Source organism: Symphalangus syndactylus, chromosome 9 (assembly GCF_028878055.3).
Source record: "Symphalangus syndactylus isolate Jambi chromosome 9, NHGRI_mSymSyn1-v2.1_pri, whole genome shotgun sequence".
NCBI lineage: Eukaryota > Metazoa > Chordata > Mammalia > Primates > Hylobatidae > Symphalangus > Symphalangus syndactylus.
The window spans coordinates 55009624-55027931 of record NC_072431.2 but is presented as its reverse complement, the minus strand read 5'-3'; the positions used below and the strand labels follow the sequence as shown (position 1 = coordinate 55027931).

General features: G+C 46.8%; 1 protein-coding gene across 13 annotated transcripts in view; it reads left to right on the top strand.

Moving 5' to 3' along the window:
• Positions 1 to 18308, top strand: part of LOC129489529 (E3 ubiquitin-protein ligase RNF216) — a 166081-nt gene that overhangs the window by 123031 nt on the left and 24742 nt on the right. For 12 of the 13 annotated variants that reach the window (XM_055292245.1, XM_055292243.1, XM_063646060.1 and 9 more), the window contains one exon: positions 9928 to 10025. In XM_055292245.1, the coding sequence (XP_055148220.1) occupies positions 9928 to 10025 (98 nt within the window). Of the gene's footprint in view, positions 1 to 9927; positions 10030 to 18308 lie in introns of those variants that run through there. The other variant, XM_063646064.1, reaches the window with a different exon arrangement.

Here is an 18308-nt window from a genome sequence, read left to right as displayed (position 1 = left end):
CTTGTCTCATAGCCACGTGCCCTTGGGTTCTCCAGTAAACAGTGACCTGCTCTTGCTAGCAAACACCATGTGGGCACACAGTGGGACTAGAGTAGAAAGAGCAAGTGGATTTGGGATCAGACAGACTCATGTCTAAAGCTCTGTGACCTCGACCAAATTAATTGGACCCTCCGAGCCTTCTTTTTCCCTTACCTTTTTTGTTTTTGTTTGAGCAGAGTCTCGCTGTGTCACCCAGGCTGGAGTGCAGTGGCACAGTCTCAGCTCACTGCAACCTCTGCCTCCCAGGTTCGAACGATTCTCGTGCCTTAGCCTCCCAAGTAGCTGGGATTATAGACATGCACCACCGCGCCTGGCTAATTTTTGTATTTTCTGTAGAGATGGGATGTCACCATGTTGGCCAGGCTGGTCTCAAACTCCTGACCTTAAGTGATCCACCCAGTCAGCTTCCCAAAGTGCTTGGATTACAAGAGGGAACCACCACACCTGGCCGTATTTACTTTATTAAAAATGGGAATAATTCTCCAGTACTTCCCTGTAGAGTTGCTGTAAAGATTGAGATGTGTATGCAAAGCACCTTTTGTGAAGATGTGTAAGTTTTCAGTCCTAGCGGGTCTCATTTCTTTCTTTAACAAAAAACCGAAGCCTACAAGCTGGGCATGGTGGCGCACACCTGTAAGTTCAGGCTACTGAGGAGACTGCCATGAGCTATGCTGGCGCCACTGACTGGGCAATAGAGTGAGATCCCATCCCTTCGAAAAACAGCCTGCAGGGGCCAGGCACAGTGGTTCATGCCTGTAATCCCAGCACTTCGGGAGGCCGAGGTGGGCAGATCACTTGAGGCCAGGAATTCAAGACCAGCCTAGCCAATGTGGCGAAACCCTGTCTTTACTAAGAATACAAAAATTAGCTGGGCATAGTGGTGCATACCTGTAATTCCAACTACTTGGGAGACTGAGGCATGAGAATCTTGAACCCTGGAGGCGGAGGTTGCAGTGAGTCGGAATTACGCCACTGTACTCCAGCCTGGGTGACAAAGCGAGACGCTGTCTCAAAAAACAAAACAAAAAACCTAAGCCTTCAGGAACATTGAGCTAGTACTGTGAAAAGCAGGAGTTTTAGACCTCTGTTAAAGATGTTCCCCAGGCCAGGCATGGTGGCTCACATCTGTAATCCCAGCACTTTGGGAGGCTGAGGCTTGCAGATTGCTTGACTCCAGGAGTTTGAGACCAGCCTGAGCAACATGGCAAGATCCCATCTCTACAAAAAATTAGCCAGGCATGGTGGTGCACACCTGTGGTCCCAGCTACTTGGGAGGCTGAGGTGGGAGGATCGCTTGAGCCAGGGAGGTCACGACTGCAGTGAGCCAAGATTGTGCCACTGCACTCCAGCCTGGGTGACACAGTGAGACCCTGTCTCAATCAATCATTAAAACAGGGCTCCAGCTGGGCTCGGTGGCTCACGCCTGTAATCCCAACACTTTGGGAGGCCGAGGTGGGTGGATCATGAGGTCAAGAGATTGAGACCATCCTGGCCAACATGGTGAAACCCCGTCTCTACTAAAAATAGAAAAATTAGCTGGGTGTGGTGGCGGGCGCCTGTATTCCCAGCTACTCGAGAGGCTGAGGTGGGAGAATCACTTGAACCCAGGAGGCAGAGCTTGCAGTGAGCCGAGATTGCGCCACTGCACTCTAGCCTGGCGACAAAGTGAGACTCCCATCTCAAAAAAAAAAAAAAAGTTTAAAACAGGGCCGGGCTGTGTGGCTCACATTTATAATCCCAACAGTTTGGGAAGCCATGGTGGGCAGATCGCTTGAGCCCAGAAATTTGAGACCACCCTGGGAAACATCACCCTGGGAAACATAGCAATACCTGTCTGTACAAATAAACTAACAAAATTTAGCTGTGGTGGCACGTGTTCATAGTCCCAGCTACTCGGAAGGTAGAGGCAGGAGAATTGCTTGCACCCAGGAGGTCAAGGTTATAGTGAGCTATAATGGCACCACTGCACTCCAGCCTGGGCAACAGAGCAAGACCTTGTCTCTAAAACAAAAAAATTAATTAATGTAATTAAAATATTAAGAATAATAGTAATAAAGTCCCTTTCTGAAGCCGTATCAGAAAATGTGGTTCTCTTATTCTTAACAAAAAAAAATACAGGTGTGCTGCTATTGCCCCATTGCAGGTCAGCCTTACCTGCCCCTGCCAGGCTTGGTGTTGGCACACCTTGTTTCAGGAAGTAAGCTGTACCCTTATTTATGGAGGACTGTTGAGGAAATCTAAGCAAGAATCAAATCCAGACTCTGAGCCTGTTCCCCTAGAAGTTATTTACTTGGGCTTAGTTTAGAAAGGGGGTGCTGCAAGGTCCTACAACCCCAGGAAACCATCCCTTTAACAATAGCAGCCACAAGAATCTTTTGAAATGTCAACCAGATGATTGCATTTCCCACCTGGTCAGCCTGGCTTTACAAACTCCTCCCTATAGCCTCAGTCCTGCTGGGTGACCATGGTCCATTCTCCACTCTCCCCCACTGGGCTCCAGCCATACTAACTTTCTCAGCATGAGACAGACCCTCTCCTGCCCTGAGGCCTTCACCCTTGCTCTTCCCTCTGTACCCATACCTGGCTGACTCCTCCTTTAGGACTCAGCTTAAATGTCGCATCGTCTGACGGGCTCTTCTGGCCCCTAGTCTCGGTTAGTATCTGTGTTTTTCAGTAAAACATAAGCGTCATGAAGATAGAAACTGAGCCTAATTTGTTTATTGCTGTATCTCCAGTGTCTCATACAAATGACAGAAATTCAGCAAATATTGGAAGAGCACATAAGTGAGTGAATAAGTAAGCTGGTCTGGAACTAAACTCACCTCTGCCTCCCACCCTCACTCAGATCTTACTCTGCACCACTTGATCTAAGTTCATGTTTCCGCCAATCTCGCTAGTGTCCCACATCAGAAACCTAGAAGTCTTTCTAGGCTTCTCTCTCACCCTCATCTCTTTCATAGACTCTTCCAGTTGCTTCTCAACCATCTTTCAGTCTTTGGTCTCAAGCTCACTAATTAATGGAAGTATTCTGAAACATAACTCCGACACACTGCTGCACTCTCCAGGCCTCCTCCATGGCCCTTCAGTATTGAGAGCGGCAGATGTACAATTTTATTGCTCACCGTATCAGAAAAATTGTGCAGAGGACACCCCCAGCTCGTGTTTATTTGTACGTTACATGTGTGCTACTGTTGTAACATAACATTGCAAAACATACACAGATACAGAAAATTTAAAAGGGCGTAATGAAATAAATCATACTTTAAAATATACTGCTTTATTCAAGTCAGTTAAAAAAAATTTTTGTGGCCAGGCACCATGGCTCAAGCCTGTAATCCTAGCACTTTGGGAGGCCGAGGTGGGCGGATCACGAGGTCAGGAGTTCGAGACCATCCTGGCCAACATAGTGAAACCCTGTCTCTACTAAAAATACAAAAAAATTAGCAGGGCGTGGTGGCGGGCGCCTGTAGTCCCAGCTACTCGGGAGGCTGAGGCAGGAGAAAGGCATGAACCTGGGAGGCGGAGCTTGCAGTGAGCTGAGATGGTGCCAGTGCACTCCAGCCTGGGGGACAGAGCCAGACTCTGTCTCTCTCTGTCACCCAGACTGGAGTGCAGTAGCTTGATCATAGCTCACTGCAACCTCCACCTCCCAGGCTCAAGAAATCCTCCCACCTCAGCCTCCCAAGTAGCTGAGACTACAGGCACATACCACCACAGCCAGCTATATTTTTGTATTTTTTGTAGAGATGGGGTCTCACTATGTTGCCCAGGCTGGTCTCAAACTCCTGGGCTTAAGTGATCTGCCCACATCGGTTTCCCGGTTTCCCAGAGTGCTGAGACTACAGTCATGAGCCACTGTGTCCGGCCCAAAATAATTTTATTTAATGAGATGAAAACTTTTTGTGCTTATTAAGATAGGAATCTTTTGAACTATGTTTCATTGTTGAAATGTTTGGTTTGAGCATCTGGTTCTGAGGTTCAGATACTTGGCTTTAATGGCTGTCATTGCTGGAAAAGCGTTTCACTAAGATGTAGATCCCAGTAGAAGCACTTGATTGGTTGCATGGAGGTTCTGATTACTCATGGCACTTACTATAGTCAGTCCCATGAAAATGTCAGCTCCTCAAAGAATCCTTGTCTGACTCCCCTCTTTCTCCTCTGCACGCACATGCATGCTCCCCTGCCGTGTGTGCGCGCACGTTACACTGAACTCCCATTATGCTGTGCTTGATTTGCCCCAATATGTAACTCTCGGTAGAATGTACTCCTTGAGGGCAAGGACCAAGCCTTATTTGGCTGATATGTGCATTCTTGACCTAGGAAAAATAGAGGTTCTTGGATTTCCTTAGTGAAAGGGAAGAAAGTCCACTGAATCTTCCTGAGCTTTGACTTCGCTGAATTTTATTGATTCTCAGGAGTTCCAGCATAAACCCCTGAGATTTAAAGGGTTCCGTCTTAAAATCAGTGTCTTTCTGGACCTTCTGTATGTCATTTGGGCCTATGGGTGGGGAGGACCAGCATCTTTGACAACTAGAAGGCACAGATGGCCTGGAAGCCCACGGTCCTGTGGTCCCTGGCTGAGCATTGGCTGGAGTGCAATGGCGCGATTTCAGCTCACCACAACCACTACCTCCTGGGTTCAAGCTGTTCTCCTGCCTCAGCCTCCTGAGTAGCTGGGATTACAGGCATGCACCACCATGCCCAGCTAATTTTGTGTTTTTAGTAGAGATGGGGTTTCTCCCTGTTGGTCAGGCTGGTCTCGAACTCCCGACCTCAGGTGATCCGCCTGCCTCGGCCTCCCAAAGTGCTGGGATTACAGGTGTGAGCCACTGCACCTGGCCCATTCTCAGCATTTTTTGAGGTGACAGAACAGAGAGCTGAAATTTCTGAAGCTACTTCTGGATTGGTCACAGCCTAATGCCCTGTGGGATGTCAGTGACTTCTCTCCCCTAGAGAGTGAGTTGACAGATTTCACTGGAGGAACCATTTAAAAGTAAGGGAGCAGTTTGTACTTTGTTCTGCTTCTGAGACAAGGCTGGATGGAAGTCAGCAACTGAAATCTAGCACGCATGGGGACGGATGCCTTCCAGGTGGCTTTGCAAGGAAGGCAAGGAAACAAACACAGAACCCGGTGACTTTGGCCTGTGGGCTCAGATTTTCTTTTGGATTCTTTGCCAACAGACCCAAAGGTCTCAAGATTATTATCACTTGCTGGGCTTGGAGGAGGTGATGGCTGGATACATTTGTCTACTGGTTCTTGAGAAAGCTATGTTTATGTGAAGAAATTTCAGCTCCCATCATGATAGGGTCATCTGGAATTGAATTTAATCTTCTGTTTTATTCATTAATCATTATTCAGGCAGCAGAAAATGAATAAAGGAAGATGGAAGTTGCTTTCTTTGTATTGCAAAGTGAAGACCTCATGAACAGTCAAAACACTTTAATGTATTTTGAGGACAAAAGGGCATCATAAACTTAACCAGCAACCTCCCTGATGACATGAAGAACGTGGCCTGGCGGCTACTTGTTAACAAACTACCCAACATGCGTGCTCCTTCCCCACTGAGAGGGCGGGAGCTGCCTGCCTGCTTATTGTATTTGGGATGATGGTGAACTCCACAGTTTCCCCTGATCGGAAAGGCACAAGGTGATAGAAAGTGTGGTCCTGTGCGATGGCCACGATACCTGTTCTTCATGTTTTGAGGTTACTTGTCAAAGTGTACTTTGCCTTCCAAAATGGTCCTTTTGGGCTTTCTTGTAAACCACAGATTGAAGAATGTGGTTATCATGTTAAACATGCAAGAGTCTGGGCGCAGTGGCTCATGCCTGTAATTCCAGCACTTTGTTTGTTTGTGACTGAATCTTGCTCTGCCACCCAGGCTGGAGTGCAGTGGCACAATCTCAGCTCACTGCAACCTCCACCTCCTGGGTTCAAGCAATTCTCCTGTCTCAGCTTACAGAGTAGCTGGGATTACAGAAGTCCGCCGCCATGCCCGGCTAATTTTTGTATTTTTAGTAGAGATGGGGTTTCACCATGTTGCCCAGGCTGGTCTCGAACTCCTGACCTTAGATAATCCGCTCCCCTCGGCCTTCCAAAGTAATTCCAAAGGATTACAGGCATGATCACTGGTAGTCTCAGCTACCCAGGAGGCTGAGGTGGGAGATCTCTCGAGCCCAGGAGATGGAGGTTGCAGTAAGATCACACTACAGCACTCCAGCCTGGGTGACAGAGTGAGACCCTGGCTCAAAAAAGAAAAAAGAAACATTCAAGAGCATTTCTTCGTAATATGCATAAGCATTTGTTGAGTTTAGGAGCAAAGCCTAGCTGTGCCTGAGAGGAGAGAATTACAATTTAGTAAAATTTACACTATTTAGAAGAGAGAGTACATTTTAAAGACACTATACAGAGAGAGCTCCAAATGTTAAACTCCCCAGCCTGGTGTTTGCTTGCCTTATTTTAATTGTGGGTTTTGTATCTAGCTATGTAGTCTTGTCTTTTTTCCCCCCCTTTTTTTGAGATGGAGTCTTGCTCTGTTGCCCAGGCTGGAGTGCAGTGGCGCAATCTCTGCTCACTGCAACCTCCGCCTCCCAGATTCAAGCAATTCTGCTACCTCAGCCTCACAGGGATTGCCTCAGCTGGGATTACAGGCATGTGCCGCCACGCCTGGCTCATTTTTGTATTTTTAGTGGAGATGGGGTTTCTCCATGTTGGCCAGACTGGTCTCGAACTCCTGACCTCAGGTGATCCCTCCGCCTCGGCCTTCCAAAGTGCTACACAGTCTTTTCAAAAGACACTTCAGATATGTTCTCCGGGGCCCTTGGGCCCTTCAGTAAGAAGCGCCCTGGCTGAAAACCCACACGTTCACCTACAGAAGAAGCACTGTGACGTAGAGGGTGAGCAGAGCAGAGGGCCTCACAGTGGCCCTCACACACACCTGGCTCCAGCTTGGCCAGGTCATTTTGCCCTGGTGGGCCTGTGCCTCACCTCAAAAATGGGGTTTCTTCCCTTATGAGGAAGACCCATGAATTAATAACGGAATTGCCAGGAATGCTAAAAACTATCTAAATGCCATGTATTGTTTTTAAGCTGTTACTCCTGGGAGGGGCTGGGTTGGCATTGTTTTAGAGGTTAGGAGCTAAACATCAACTCCTCTATTCTCCAGCTGTTGTTTGTCCTCCAGCTTCCTGCAATAGTCAGGCACAGGGTCTTATAAAAATGGGTTTGTGCCGCTGTATGTTTTGGTGGGTAATAGTTAGGCACACTAATATTTATTACCTTTGTTTACTGAATGGGATGTAGGTGGGGGACCAGAGCATATCCGTGTCCCTCGGAAGCAGGCGTTTAAATGTAGTATGTCCCGTCAGCTCCTCTCTGCCCCACCCACCCCAGCCAATTGATTGAGCTTTTTTTTTTTTTTTTTTTTTTTTTTTAGATGGCGTCTGGCTCTATGGCCCAGGCTAAAGTGCAGTGGTGCCATCTCTGCCCACTGCAACCTCCACCTGCCAGGTTCAAGTGATTCTCCTGCCTTAGCCTCCCAAGTAGCTGGGATTACAGTCACCAGCTACCACACCCAACTAATTTTTGTATTTTTATTAGAGATGGGATTTCGCCATGTTAGCCAGGCTAGTCTTGAACTTCTGACCTCAAATGATTTGCCTGCCTTGGCCTCCCAAAGTGCTGGGATTACAGGTGTGAGCCACCATGCCCACCCTGATTGAGCCTTTTTACGACATCCCACCAGAAGGGTCAGGTTCTCAGCTCCCTCAGCAATCTGTTCCATTTTTCTCCCTTTTTAAATTCTTTTTATTAGGTAGTACACATATAGTATAAAATTCAGAATGTATAAAAGGGCCAGGCACGGCGACTCATCTCTACACCCACCAGTCTTACTTCCTCCCTTGCTCTCAAGTCAGTCCCCTTTTCTTCCTGTCTTTGCCCACCACCCTTGTCTGGGCCTTCATGGCCTCTCTCCTGAGTGGCTTTACTAGCTCCTGTCTTTTGCACGTTCACTCTTTCCTCCCTCCAGTGTTTTCCACCCAGAATGATTTTTTTTTAAAAGACACCTGATCGTGTTACTTCCGTGCTTGGCACCTTTTGGTGGCTTCCTAGTGCTCATAGGATAAAGAACAAACTGCTCATCATGCCCTTCAAGGCCTTGCCTGGTCTGGTGCTTGCAGGCCTCTAGGGCCATGTTCACTGTCTGCAGTCCAGCCATAGGAACTGAACATGCCCGGCTTTGCCTGCCAGAGTCTTCTCTTGCTGTCCACTGTCTGGAGTGTTGATCTGTTTTCGCCACCCTGTCTAATTATCATTGACTCGTCCTTTGGATCTCAGGCCTCACTTCCTCAAGCCTTCACTGTCTCCCCAGACTAGATCAGGGCCCCACTTAAAACTGAAAACACTATGTTTTCCTTCACTATAACCTATTAGGGTTATAATTTCCACTTAATGCCTGTGATCATTGGATTAACATTTTTTTAAATTCTTTTTTTTTTTTTTTGAGATGGATTCTTGCTCTGTCGCCCAGGCTGGAGTGCAGTGGTGTGATCTCGGCTCACTGCAAGCTCCGCCTCCCAGGTTCACGCCATTCTCCTGCCTCAGCCTCCCGAGTAGCTGGGTAGTCCCGCCACTGCGCCCAGCTAATTTTTTTTTGTATTTTTAGTAGAGATGGGGTTTCACCATGTTAGCCAGGATGGTCTCAATCTCTCAATCTCTTGATCTCATGACCTCGTGATCCACCCACCTCTGCCTCCCAAATTGCTGGAATTACAGGTGTGAGCCACCACGCCTGGCTCTTTAAATTATACTGATGTGGGATAGTTTCTGGCACATATGAAAGCATTTTATAAACTATGAAGGATCCTAGAATAAAGGTGGTGATTATTTAAGATGCATGTTTACATATGAAGTGAAACTTTTAAGGGTGACATCCATGCTGATGAGTGATGAGCAGCAGAGGAAAGTCTCCCTTAGGAGCCCCTGGTGAACTGAAGTAGGCCATTCTTCAATCCAGTAGAAGCGCATTTTGGACGCCAGCTTGTGGGCACAGGGATTTTGCAGAGATTAACAAGATCCAAACAGGCCCTGCCAAGCAGCTCATGCTACTGTGTTTTAAAAACCCAAGATTTGCCGGGCACGGTGGCTCACGCTTGTAATCCCAGCACTTTGGGAGGCCGAGGCGGGCGGATCACGAGGTCAGGAGATCGAGACCACGGTGAAACCCCGTCTCTACTAAAACTACAAAAAATTAGCCGGGCGTGGTGGCGGGCGCCTGTAGTCCCAGCTACTCGGAGAGGCTGAGACGGGAGAATGGCATGAACCCGGGAGGCGGAGCTTGCAGTGAGCCGAGACTGCGCCACTGCACTCCAGCCTGGGCGACAGAGCGAGACTCCGTCTCAAAAAAAAAAAAAAAAAAAAACCCAAGATTACCCAAGATCCGTCTCCTTTGGTTTTTTTCAGATGGCCCAGAGCATTTTAGAAAGCCTTAGCAAATTAGGTGATGGGAGCAACACTTCCTTTTGATCTAGGGAGAGAAATTTTTCCTTGTGCGTCCTTCTAATGATTCTTACCACTCCCCTCTCCTCCCCTAACTCGTTCTCTTTTTTTTAAGGGACAGCATCTCACTGTGTTGCCCAGGCTGGTCTCAAACTCCTGGCCTGCCGCAGCCTCCCAAAGTGCTGGTACTATAGGCGTCAGCCACCTAGCCCTACCACCTCTTAACCTCCTCTATTAAAAGATGTCTTTAGAAATATCCCCCCGAAAAGGAGAGGCATCCTCTGAGAGAATTCAAGCCAAGTAAAGCTCATTTCATATCCCTTTTGTTAAACAGGAACTTCTGTGGTGTCCACTCACCAGGAGTTGTCTTTGTGTCTGTCCTTTATCCCCAGGAAACCTGTAGGAAGTGTCAGGGACTCTGGAAAGAACATAATGGCCTCACCTGTGAAGAGCTGGCTGAAAAAGACGACATCAAGTACCGTACCTCTATGTGAGTAACAGAATTCAGAGGGGCTATGGGCTGATTCTCAACTTCCCCATTAACCTGCTTTTTGGCAGAGAGGGCATACTGTTGTGGGAAGAAAACGCTTGAGCCACCCCAGTCTGGAGTGATCTTGGGGAAGTAACCTAACCCTTGAGCATCTGTTTCCTCATCTCTGCAGCCTCATGGAGTTATTTCAGAAGACAAATTAACATGTAAATGCCTGGCACATGTGAATTCCATAAATGATGGTCCCCCTTTTCCTTATTTTCTAAATAAGCAAGTAACGTGTTTTAATTAACTTAGACTGCGCTAGTGTTGCTTATGTCTGTGTTACAGGAAACTGTTGCCCTGAGACCTAAGTAGAATTGCCCACCTCCAGAATACAAAATGATACGCCTGTGATAGTAATAACTATTACTTGTATAGTACTATGTGGCTGAGCACGTTACAAATACTCACTTATTAAAATGCAGGCCAGGCGCAGTGGCTCACACCTGTAATCCCAGCACTTCAGGAGGTCGAGGCTGGCGGATCATGAGGTCAGGAGATTGAGACCATCCTGGCCAACATGGTGAAACCCCATCTCTACTAAAAGTACAAAAATTAGCTGGGTGTGGTGGCGCTTGCCTGTAATCCCAGCTACTCGGGAGGCTGAGGCAGGATAATTAGTTGAACCCGGGAGGCGGAGGTTGCAGTGAGCCAAGATTGCGCCAGTGCACTCCAGCCTGGCAACAGAGCGAGACTCCGTCTCGAAAAAAAATGCAATGACTGAAGTAATACTGAAATCTCTTTCTCTTCTCTCGTAACAATCTAGCCTTACCACTCAGCTGAGGGTGCATATCTATCTCCTGATGTTATTCAGAGATTGTCTCACAGCCAGGCATGGTAGCTCAGGCCTGTCTGTAATCCTGGCATTTTTGGGAGGCCAAGGCAGGCGGATCGCTTAAGCTCACGAATTTGAGACCAGCCTGGGCTATATGATAAAACCTCATCTCTACAAAAAATAAAATTATCCAGGAGTGATGGGCATGCACCTGTCGTCCCAGCTACTCGGGATGCTGAGGCAAGAGAATTGCTTGAACCAGGGAGGCAGAGGTTGCAGTGAGCCGAAATCGCACCACTGCACTACAGCCTGAATGACAGAGCGAGACTCCAACTCAAAAAAAAGAGAAGATTGTCTAACTGCTTCACCCTTCCCTGAAGGTGGTATTCTCTTCTGCATGATTGTAACTAGATTGTGGCCACATTTACATTCAAACCCAAAGAAAGTGGGAAATAGACAAGTTGCCAAGCAGGCAGCTTTTCTTTATAAGTGATACAGGAATTATATACATATATCTTGCTTCTGCTCGTACCGCATTGGTCTAGATTGTCACGTGGGCAAGGCAAGCACCGTATGTAGCCTGTAGTTGGGTGACTTTATGTCCAGTTTAAATATGAAGGATATGGAAGGAGTTTGGTACTCAGAAAATGAAGTGGGCAATGGCAATTTGGACAGTTTCCCAAGTATGCAGCACAGGTGGGTACCATTATTCTCCTCTTACAGATGAGGTGACTGAGGCCCATGTGATTTGCCCTTGGTTGTATGGTTAAGGACCTTGAGATGGGGAGGTTATCTGGATTATCTGAGTAGACCCAGTTTAATTATAAATCCTTAAAACCAGAGAGCCCTTAGTATGGGAGGAAGAGTCAGACAAGCATGAGAAGGACTTGACCCCCCCTGTTGCTGGCTTTGAAGATGGATGAAGGTGGCCATGAGCCAAGGATTGAGGCAGTCTGTAGAAGTTGGGAAAACCCTCAGCTGACAGCCACCAAGAAAATAGAGACCCTGGTCCTACAACCTCAACTGAACTCTGCAGACAACCCAAATGAGCAACAAAGATACTCTCCTCAGGCCTCCAGGAGGGAATGCAGCCCTGTGATCAGGCATCTGGACTACTACAGGACTCAGTAGCAGGCTGCGAGATGTTTCTTGGAAGGAGAATTACTTACAAAGCACAGCCTTCATTCTGATTGTCCTGTCAGTTCCTGGCACTGGTTCCGCTCAGCATCTTGGTCTGCCACACATAGCCCACCACTGGGTCCTATTTAAACCTGGCGGCCTTTTAGATCAGCAGTAAGTGGATAAGAGCAGAACATCCAAATGTGATATATGTTGATTCCAAAAATCAAAAACATTCTCCCAAATGTTGGGCTTCTTCATTAGTGATAGAGGATGCTTCTGTCATGAGCCTAGCTTTGGAAGGAATATCATGATATACATGCCTGACCTCCAGACCACCAGAACGTCATAGAGATTACACATTCCTACATTCAAGGGATTTCTCTCTGACCTTCTGGCATTCATGTAGCATATTAATACATCCTACCATATCTGCTACTTCGTGTTCACCAGGTTCTATCTGCATGTCGTTCAAGTAGTAGAACGGTGTGTTATCCTATTGAATGACAGATAATCAAGGTCCTCACTGGCTGCTGGTGTTCTCTGATTATCGAACAGACAGGAAAAGCATTTTCCAAATCAGTTGCAGCATACCAGTTGCCAGGGCTGTTTGTTCTGGTGAGAGATGACATCTAGAACAGCAGCCACATTTAGTCAGCATCTGTTGAGGCTTAGAGTAATACACTGTATTCCAAGAGCCATTCTTCTGTACAAGCCAAATGAGAAGTAAAAAGAGATGTGAGAGAATCATTGCTTCTGCATCTTAGAAGTCTTTGATGGTGGTGCTAGTCTTGAAGATGCCCAAAGGAATCTGGTGGTGGTTTTTTTTTTAGAGACAGGGTGCTCCAGGGGCTTCAACTTGCCTTTCCTTATCATATAGCCCCTCTGGGACCAAAAAGCCACAGAATCCTGCCAAATGTCAAAACTTTTTTTCTCGCCTTGAGACAGGGTCTTATTCTGTCATCCAGGCTGGAATACAATGGCACAATCACAGCTAACCTTAGCCTTGACCTCCCGAGCTTGAGTGATCCTCCCTCCCTTTCTTTCTGTCTTTTTTTTTTTTTTCCTTTAGAGACAGAGTCTCCCTCTGTCACTTAGGTTGGAGTGCCTCGGCTCACTGCAACCTCCGCCTCCCAGGTTCAAGCGATTCTCCTGCCTCAGCCTCCGGAGTAGCTGGGATTCCAGGCACCTGCCACCACGCCCAGCTAATTTTTGGATTTTTAGTAGAGACGGGGTTTTACTTTGTTGGCCATGGTTGGCCAAGCTGGTCTCAAACTCCTGACCTCAAGTGATCCCCCCGCCTCAGCCTCCCAAAGTACTGGCATTACAGGCGTGAGCCACCGCACCCGCCCGGCCATCGCTTTCTTGTTTTTAAACTGCTATAGTGTTTCAAGCAAATCCAAATCCCTGACAGCATGTCATTTCACCCATAAAACCTTTTTTTCTTATGTAGCACTTACCTTTATGACCACTAACAAAACTAAAATTGAAATTTTAAGTCTTTGATACCTCATACCAAGTTCACAGTTCCGCTAATTATCTCAAATTAGCTTTACATGTGTACTGCAGTTAGTTTGTTCAGGTTAGGATCCAAATGAGATTCATTGCATTTGATAATTGGCCTGTAGATGTCTTCTAGAGTTGGCTGGTTTCTCGTGGTATCATTTAACTTGTTCTTCTGTCCCCTGCGTTTTCTTTTTTTTTTTTTTTTTTTTTGAGATGGAGTCTCACTCTGTCACCCAGGCTGGAATGCAGTGGCCCTGTATCGGCTCACTGCAAGCTCCACCTCCCAGGTTCACGCCGTTCTCCTGCCTCAGCCTCCCGAGTAGCTGGGACTACAAGTGCCCGCCACCATGCCTGGCTAATTTTTTTTTGTATTTTTAGTAGAGACGGGGTTTCACCATGTTGACCAGGATGGTCTGGATCTCCTGACCTCGTGATCCGCCTGCTTGGCCTCCCAAAGTGCTGGGATTACAGGCGTGAGCCACCGCACCCGGTCTGTCTCCTGCGTTTTCTATAAATTAAAATTTAGATCTAACCAGGCACAGTGGCTCACGCCTGTAACCCCAGCACTTTGGGAGGCTGAGGCAGGCAGATCACCTGAGGTCGGGAGTTCGAGACCAGCCTGACCAACATGGAGAAACCCCTGTCTCTACTAAAAATACAAAATTAGCCAGGCGTGGTGGTGCATGCCTGTAATCCCAGCTACTCAGGAGGCTGAGGCAAGAGAATCACTTGAACCTGTTGGGCAGAGGTTGTGGTGAGCCGAGATCACGCCATTGCACTCCAGCCTGAGCAAGAAGAGCAAAACTCCATCTCAAGAAAAAAAAAAGTAGCTCTAAAGGCTTGATTAGGTTCTCACTCAAATGTTTTTGGTGAGAACATTTCACAGGTGGCTCTGTGCATCTCACATTACAAAACACCCAGAGCTGTGCAATGTCTGGGTGGCCCACCATGAAATACTTCTAAGCAAATGAATGTCATGGCCTAAATTACATGATTTTGGTGGCTACAGGGCAAGTAGCTTTAAAGAAAGCAAGACTTGAATAAAGGAGAAAATTTAGAAGGCCATTACAGTAGTCTAAGCCACTCTATCATAGGGCTCCAAAATAGGTTTGTAGTCTTGTAAATGGAGAAGAGGGGATAAATTTAAGAAATATTTAAGATGTAAAATCAACAGGTCTTGGTAGCTGATAGATATGGGAAGTAAGAGGCGGAAGGAGTCTAGAATGATTCTCAGGCTTCTAGCGTGGGTAATAAAACTATGTGAGCTAACCCAAAGAACCAGGAGTGGGGAGAGATTAAGTATAGGAAAATGAATGGCTGCCACACCTGTAATCCCAGCACTTTGGGAGCCCAAGGCGGAAGGATTGCTTGAGCCCAGGAGTTCAAGACCAGCCTGGGCAACAAAGTGAGACCCTCTCTGTACAGAAAATCTAAAAATTAGCCCGGCATGGTGGCACGTGCCTGTAGTCCCAGCTACTTGGGAGGCTGAGGCAGGAGGATCCTTTGAACCCAAGAGTTCGAGGCTGCAGTGAGCCATGAATGTACAAGTGTACTCCAGCCTGGACAACAGAGCAAGACCCTATCTCAAAAAAAAAAAAGAAAGAAAATGAAGGTTTCAGATGTGGACATGGCAAGTCAGCTGCATTATTCACCAAACTTTAGTTCTTCTCAAAAAATACACTCAAGGGAGTGACATTACAAAAAAAATGACAGTGTAGGGAACTCCAAAAACTCCTGTCTCCCAGCAAAGCAAGAATTAACCTGGCAAAAACAGCCAGAGGCAACTTTTTACCTTTTTTTTTTCACCTTTCACAACTTTCTCAGGGCTGAAACAGCCTCCCAGTGGATTTTGTTGAAAGCATTTAGAGGCATATACCAGCTGCAGCTGCCTGAGGCAATGAGTAACACATGGGCAAGCCAAGACAGATCTAGAAGACTACGTACATGTCTAGGGCTCAACACATGCTCAGAAAAACCCAAGACCCCCTAGGCTTTCACCTCAGACTGAGCTTTAGGTTATGTATTAACAGGAACTCAAAAACTAAGAACGTTATAGATGACCTGGCTGAGTCAACTCAGAGTACCCCAACTGCAAAGATCAGGATGGGAGGATTGGTTCTCTCATTTTTTTTTTTCTAGCATTGACCACTAAGCTAATACAACAGAGACTTCAGTGACCACACACAACAAGGAATAGTCTTTACAAAAATAACTTTCTTTTTTTTTTTTTTTTTTTTTTTGAGACGAAGTCTCGCTCTGTCACCCAGGCTGGAGTGCAATGGCGCGATCTCAGCTCACTGCAAGCTCCGCCTCCCAGGTTCATGCCATTCTCCTGCCTCAGCCTCTCTGAGTAGCTGGGACTACAGGTGCCCGCCACCATGCCCAGCTAATTTTTTTTTTTTTTTTTTTTTTTTTTTTTGTATTTTTAGTAGAGACGGGATTTCACTGTGGTCTCGATCTCCTGACCTTGTGATCTGCCCGCCTCGGCCTCCAAAAGTGCTGGGATTACAAGCGTGAGCCACCGCACCCGGCCAACTTTCGTTTTTTTTTAGATGGAGTCTCGCTCTGTCGCCAGGCTGGAGTGCAGTGGTGCGGTCTTGGCTTACTGCAACCTCCGCCTCCCAGGTTCAAGCGATTCTCCTGCCTCAGCCTCCTGAGTGGCTGGGATTACAGATGTGTGCCACCACACCCAGCTAATTTTTTGTATTTTTAGTAGAGATGGGGTTTCACTGTGTTAGCCAGGATAGTCTCAATCTCCGGACCTCACGATCTGCCCGCCTCTGCCTCCCAAAGTGCTGGGATTACAGGCGTGAGCACCTGGACCCCTTTTTTTTTCCTTTTTGTTTTGTTTTGTTTTGAGATGGAGTCTCACCCTGTCACCCAGGCTGGAGTGCAGTGGCAATGGTGCGATCTCAGCTCACTGCAACCTCCGCCTCTGGGCTTAAGCGATTCTCATGCCTCAGCCTCCCGAGTAGCTGGGATTACAAGCATGCACCACCATGCCCGGCTAATTTACAAAAATAACTTAAAAGTCACTAAACAATCTCAAACCATTCAAAAAGCAACCTGATTTCTAGACTCTTCTCAGTATAATATTCAAAATACCCAGTTTTCAACAATAATTTATAAAGCAAACAGGAAAGCATGGCCTATTCACAGGGAAAAAAGTAGTTGATAGAAACCATCTCTGAGGACACATTGGGCATACTAGACAAATGCTTTGAATCAGCTGTCTTAAATATGCTCAGAAAGCCAGGTGAAGCCATGGGCAAAGAACTAAAGGAAACCAGGAGCACAGTGTATGAACAAGTAGAGAGTATAGATAGAAATTAAGAAACCAACCAGGCGCAGTGGCTCACGCCTGTAATCCCAGCACTTTGGGAGGCCGAGGTGGGCAGATCACTTGAGGTCAGGAGTTCAAGACCAGCCTGGCCAACATGGTGAAACCCTGTCTCTACTAAAAACATAAAAATTAGCTGGGTGTGGTGGCGGGTGCCTGTAGTCCCAGCTACTTGGGAGGCTGAGGCAGGAGAATCATTTGAACCCGGGAGGTGGAGGTTGCAGTGAGCTGAGATTGCACCACTGCACACCAGCCTGGCGACAGAGCAAGACTCTGTTGCAAAAAAAAAAAAAAAGAATTAAGAAAGCAACAGAAATGCTGTACCCCAAAATTACAATAGCTGAGATGAAAAATACACTAGAAGAATTCAGTAGCAGATTTGAGCAGGCAGAAGAATCAGAGATCTTGAAGATACGGCTGTTGAAATTATGCAATTGGAGGAGGAGCAGAAAGAAAAATGAATGAAGAAAAGTGAATAGAGCCTAAGGGACCTGTAGAACATCATCAGATGTACCAATATTCACATTAAGGGGAAGCCCAAAGAAGAGCAGAGCGCAAAATGAACAGAAAGAATATTGAAGAAATAATGGCTGAAAACTTCCCAAATCTGATGAAGAACAAGAATCTATACATCCAAGAGGCTGAATGAATTCCAAGTAGGATGAATTCAAAGAAGTCCACACCATGACATATCAGAGTCAAACTGTTCAAGGCCAAAGACATAGAAAATGTTGAAAGCAGTAAGATTTTCTAATCAGAAAATAGGCAAACAGGCCGGGCACGGTGGCTCACACCTGTAATCCCAGTACTTTGGGAGGCTGAGGCGGGTGGATCACGAGATCAGGAGTTCGAGATCAGCCTGGCCAATATGGTGAAACCCCGTCTCTACTAAAAATGCAAAAATTAGCCAGGCGTGGTGGCACGTGCCTGTAGTCACAGCTGCTCAGGAGGCTAAGGCTGGAGAATTGCTTGAATCCAGGAGGCGGAAGTTTTAGTGAGCTGAGATCGCACCACTGCACTCCATCCTGGGCAACAGAGCAAGACTCCGTCTCAAAAAAAAGAAAATAGGCAAACAGCCAGGCACAGTGGCTCATGCATGTAATCCCAACACTTTGAGAGGCCAAGGTCGGGCAGATAGCTTAAGCCCAGAAGTTTAAGACCAGCCTGGACAACATGGTGAAACCCAGTCTCTCCAAAAAATTTAAAAATTAACTGGGCATGGTGGCGTAAGCCTGTATTCCCAGCTACTCAGGAGGCTGAGGTGGGAAATCACTTGAGCCCAGGAGGCGGAAGTTGTAGTGAGCTGATATTACACTACTGCACTCCAGCCTGGATGACAGAGTGAGACTGTGTCTCAAAAAAAAACATGGGCAAACAATATCAATTGATATTTCTCCAGGAACATGTACGAATGACCGACAAACACATGAAAGCATGCTGAACGTCATTAGTCATTACGGAAATACAAATCAGAACTATGATAAGATACCACTTCACACCT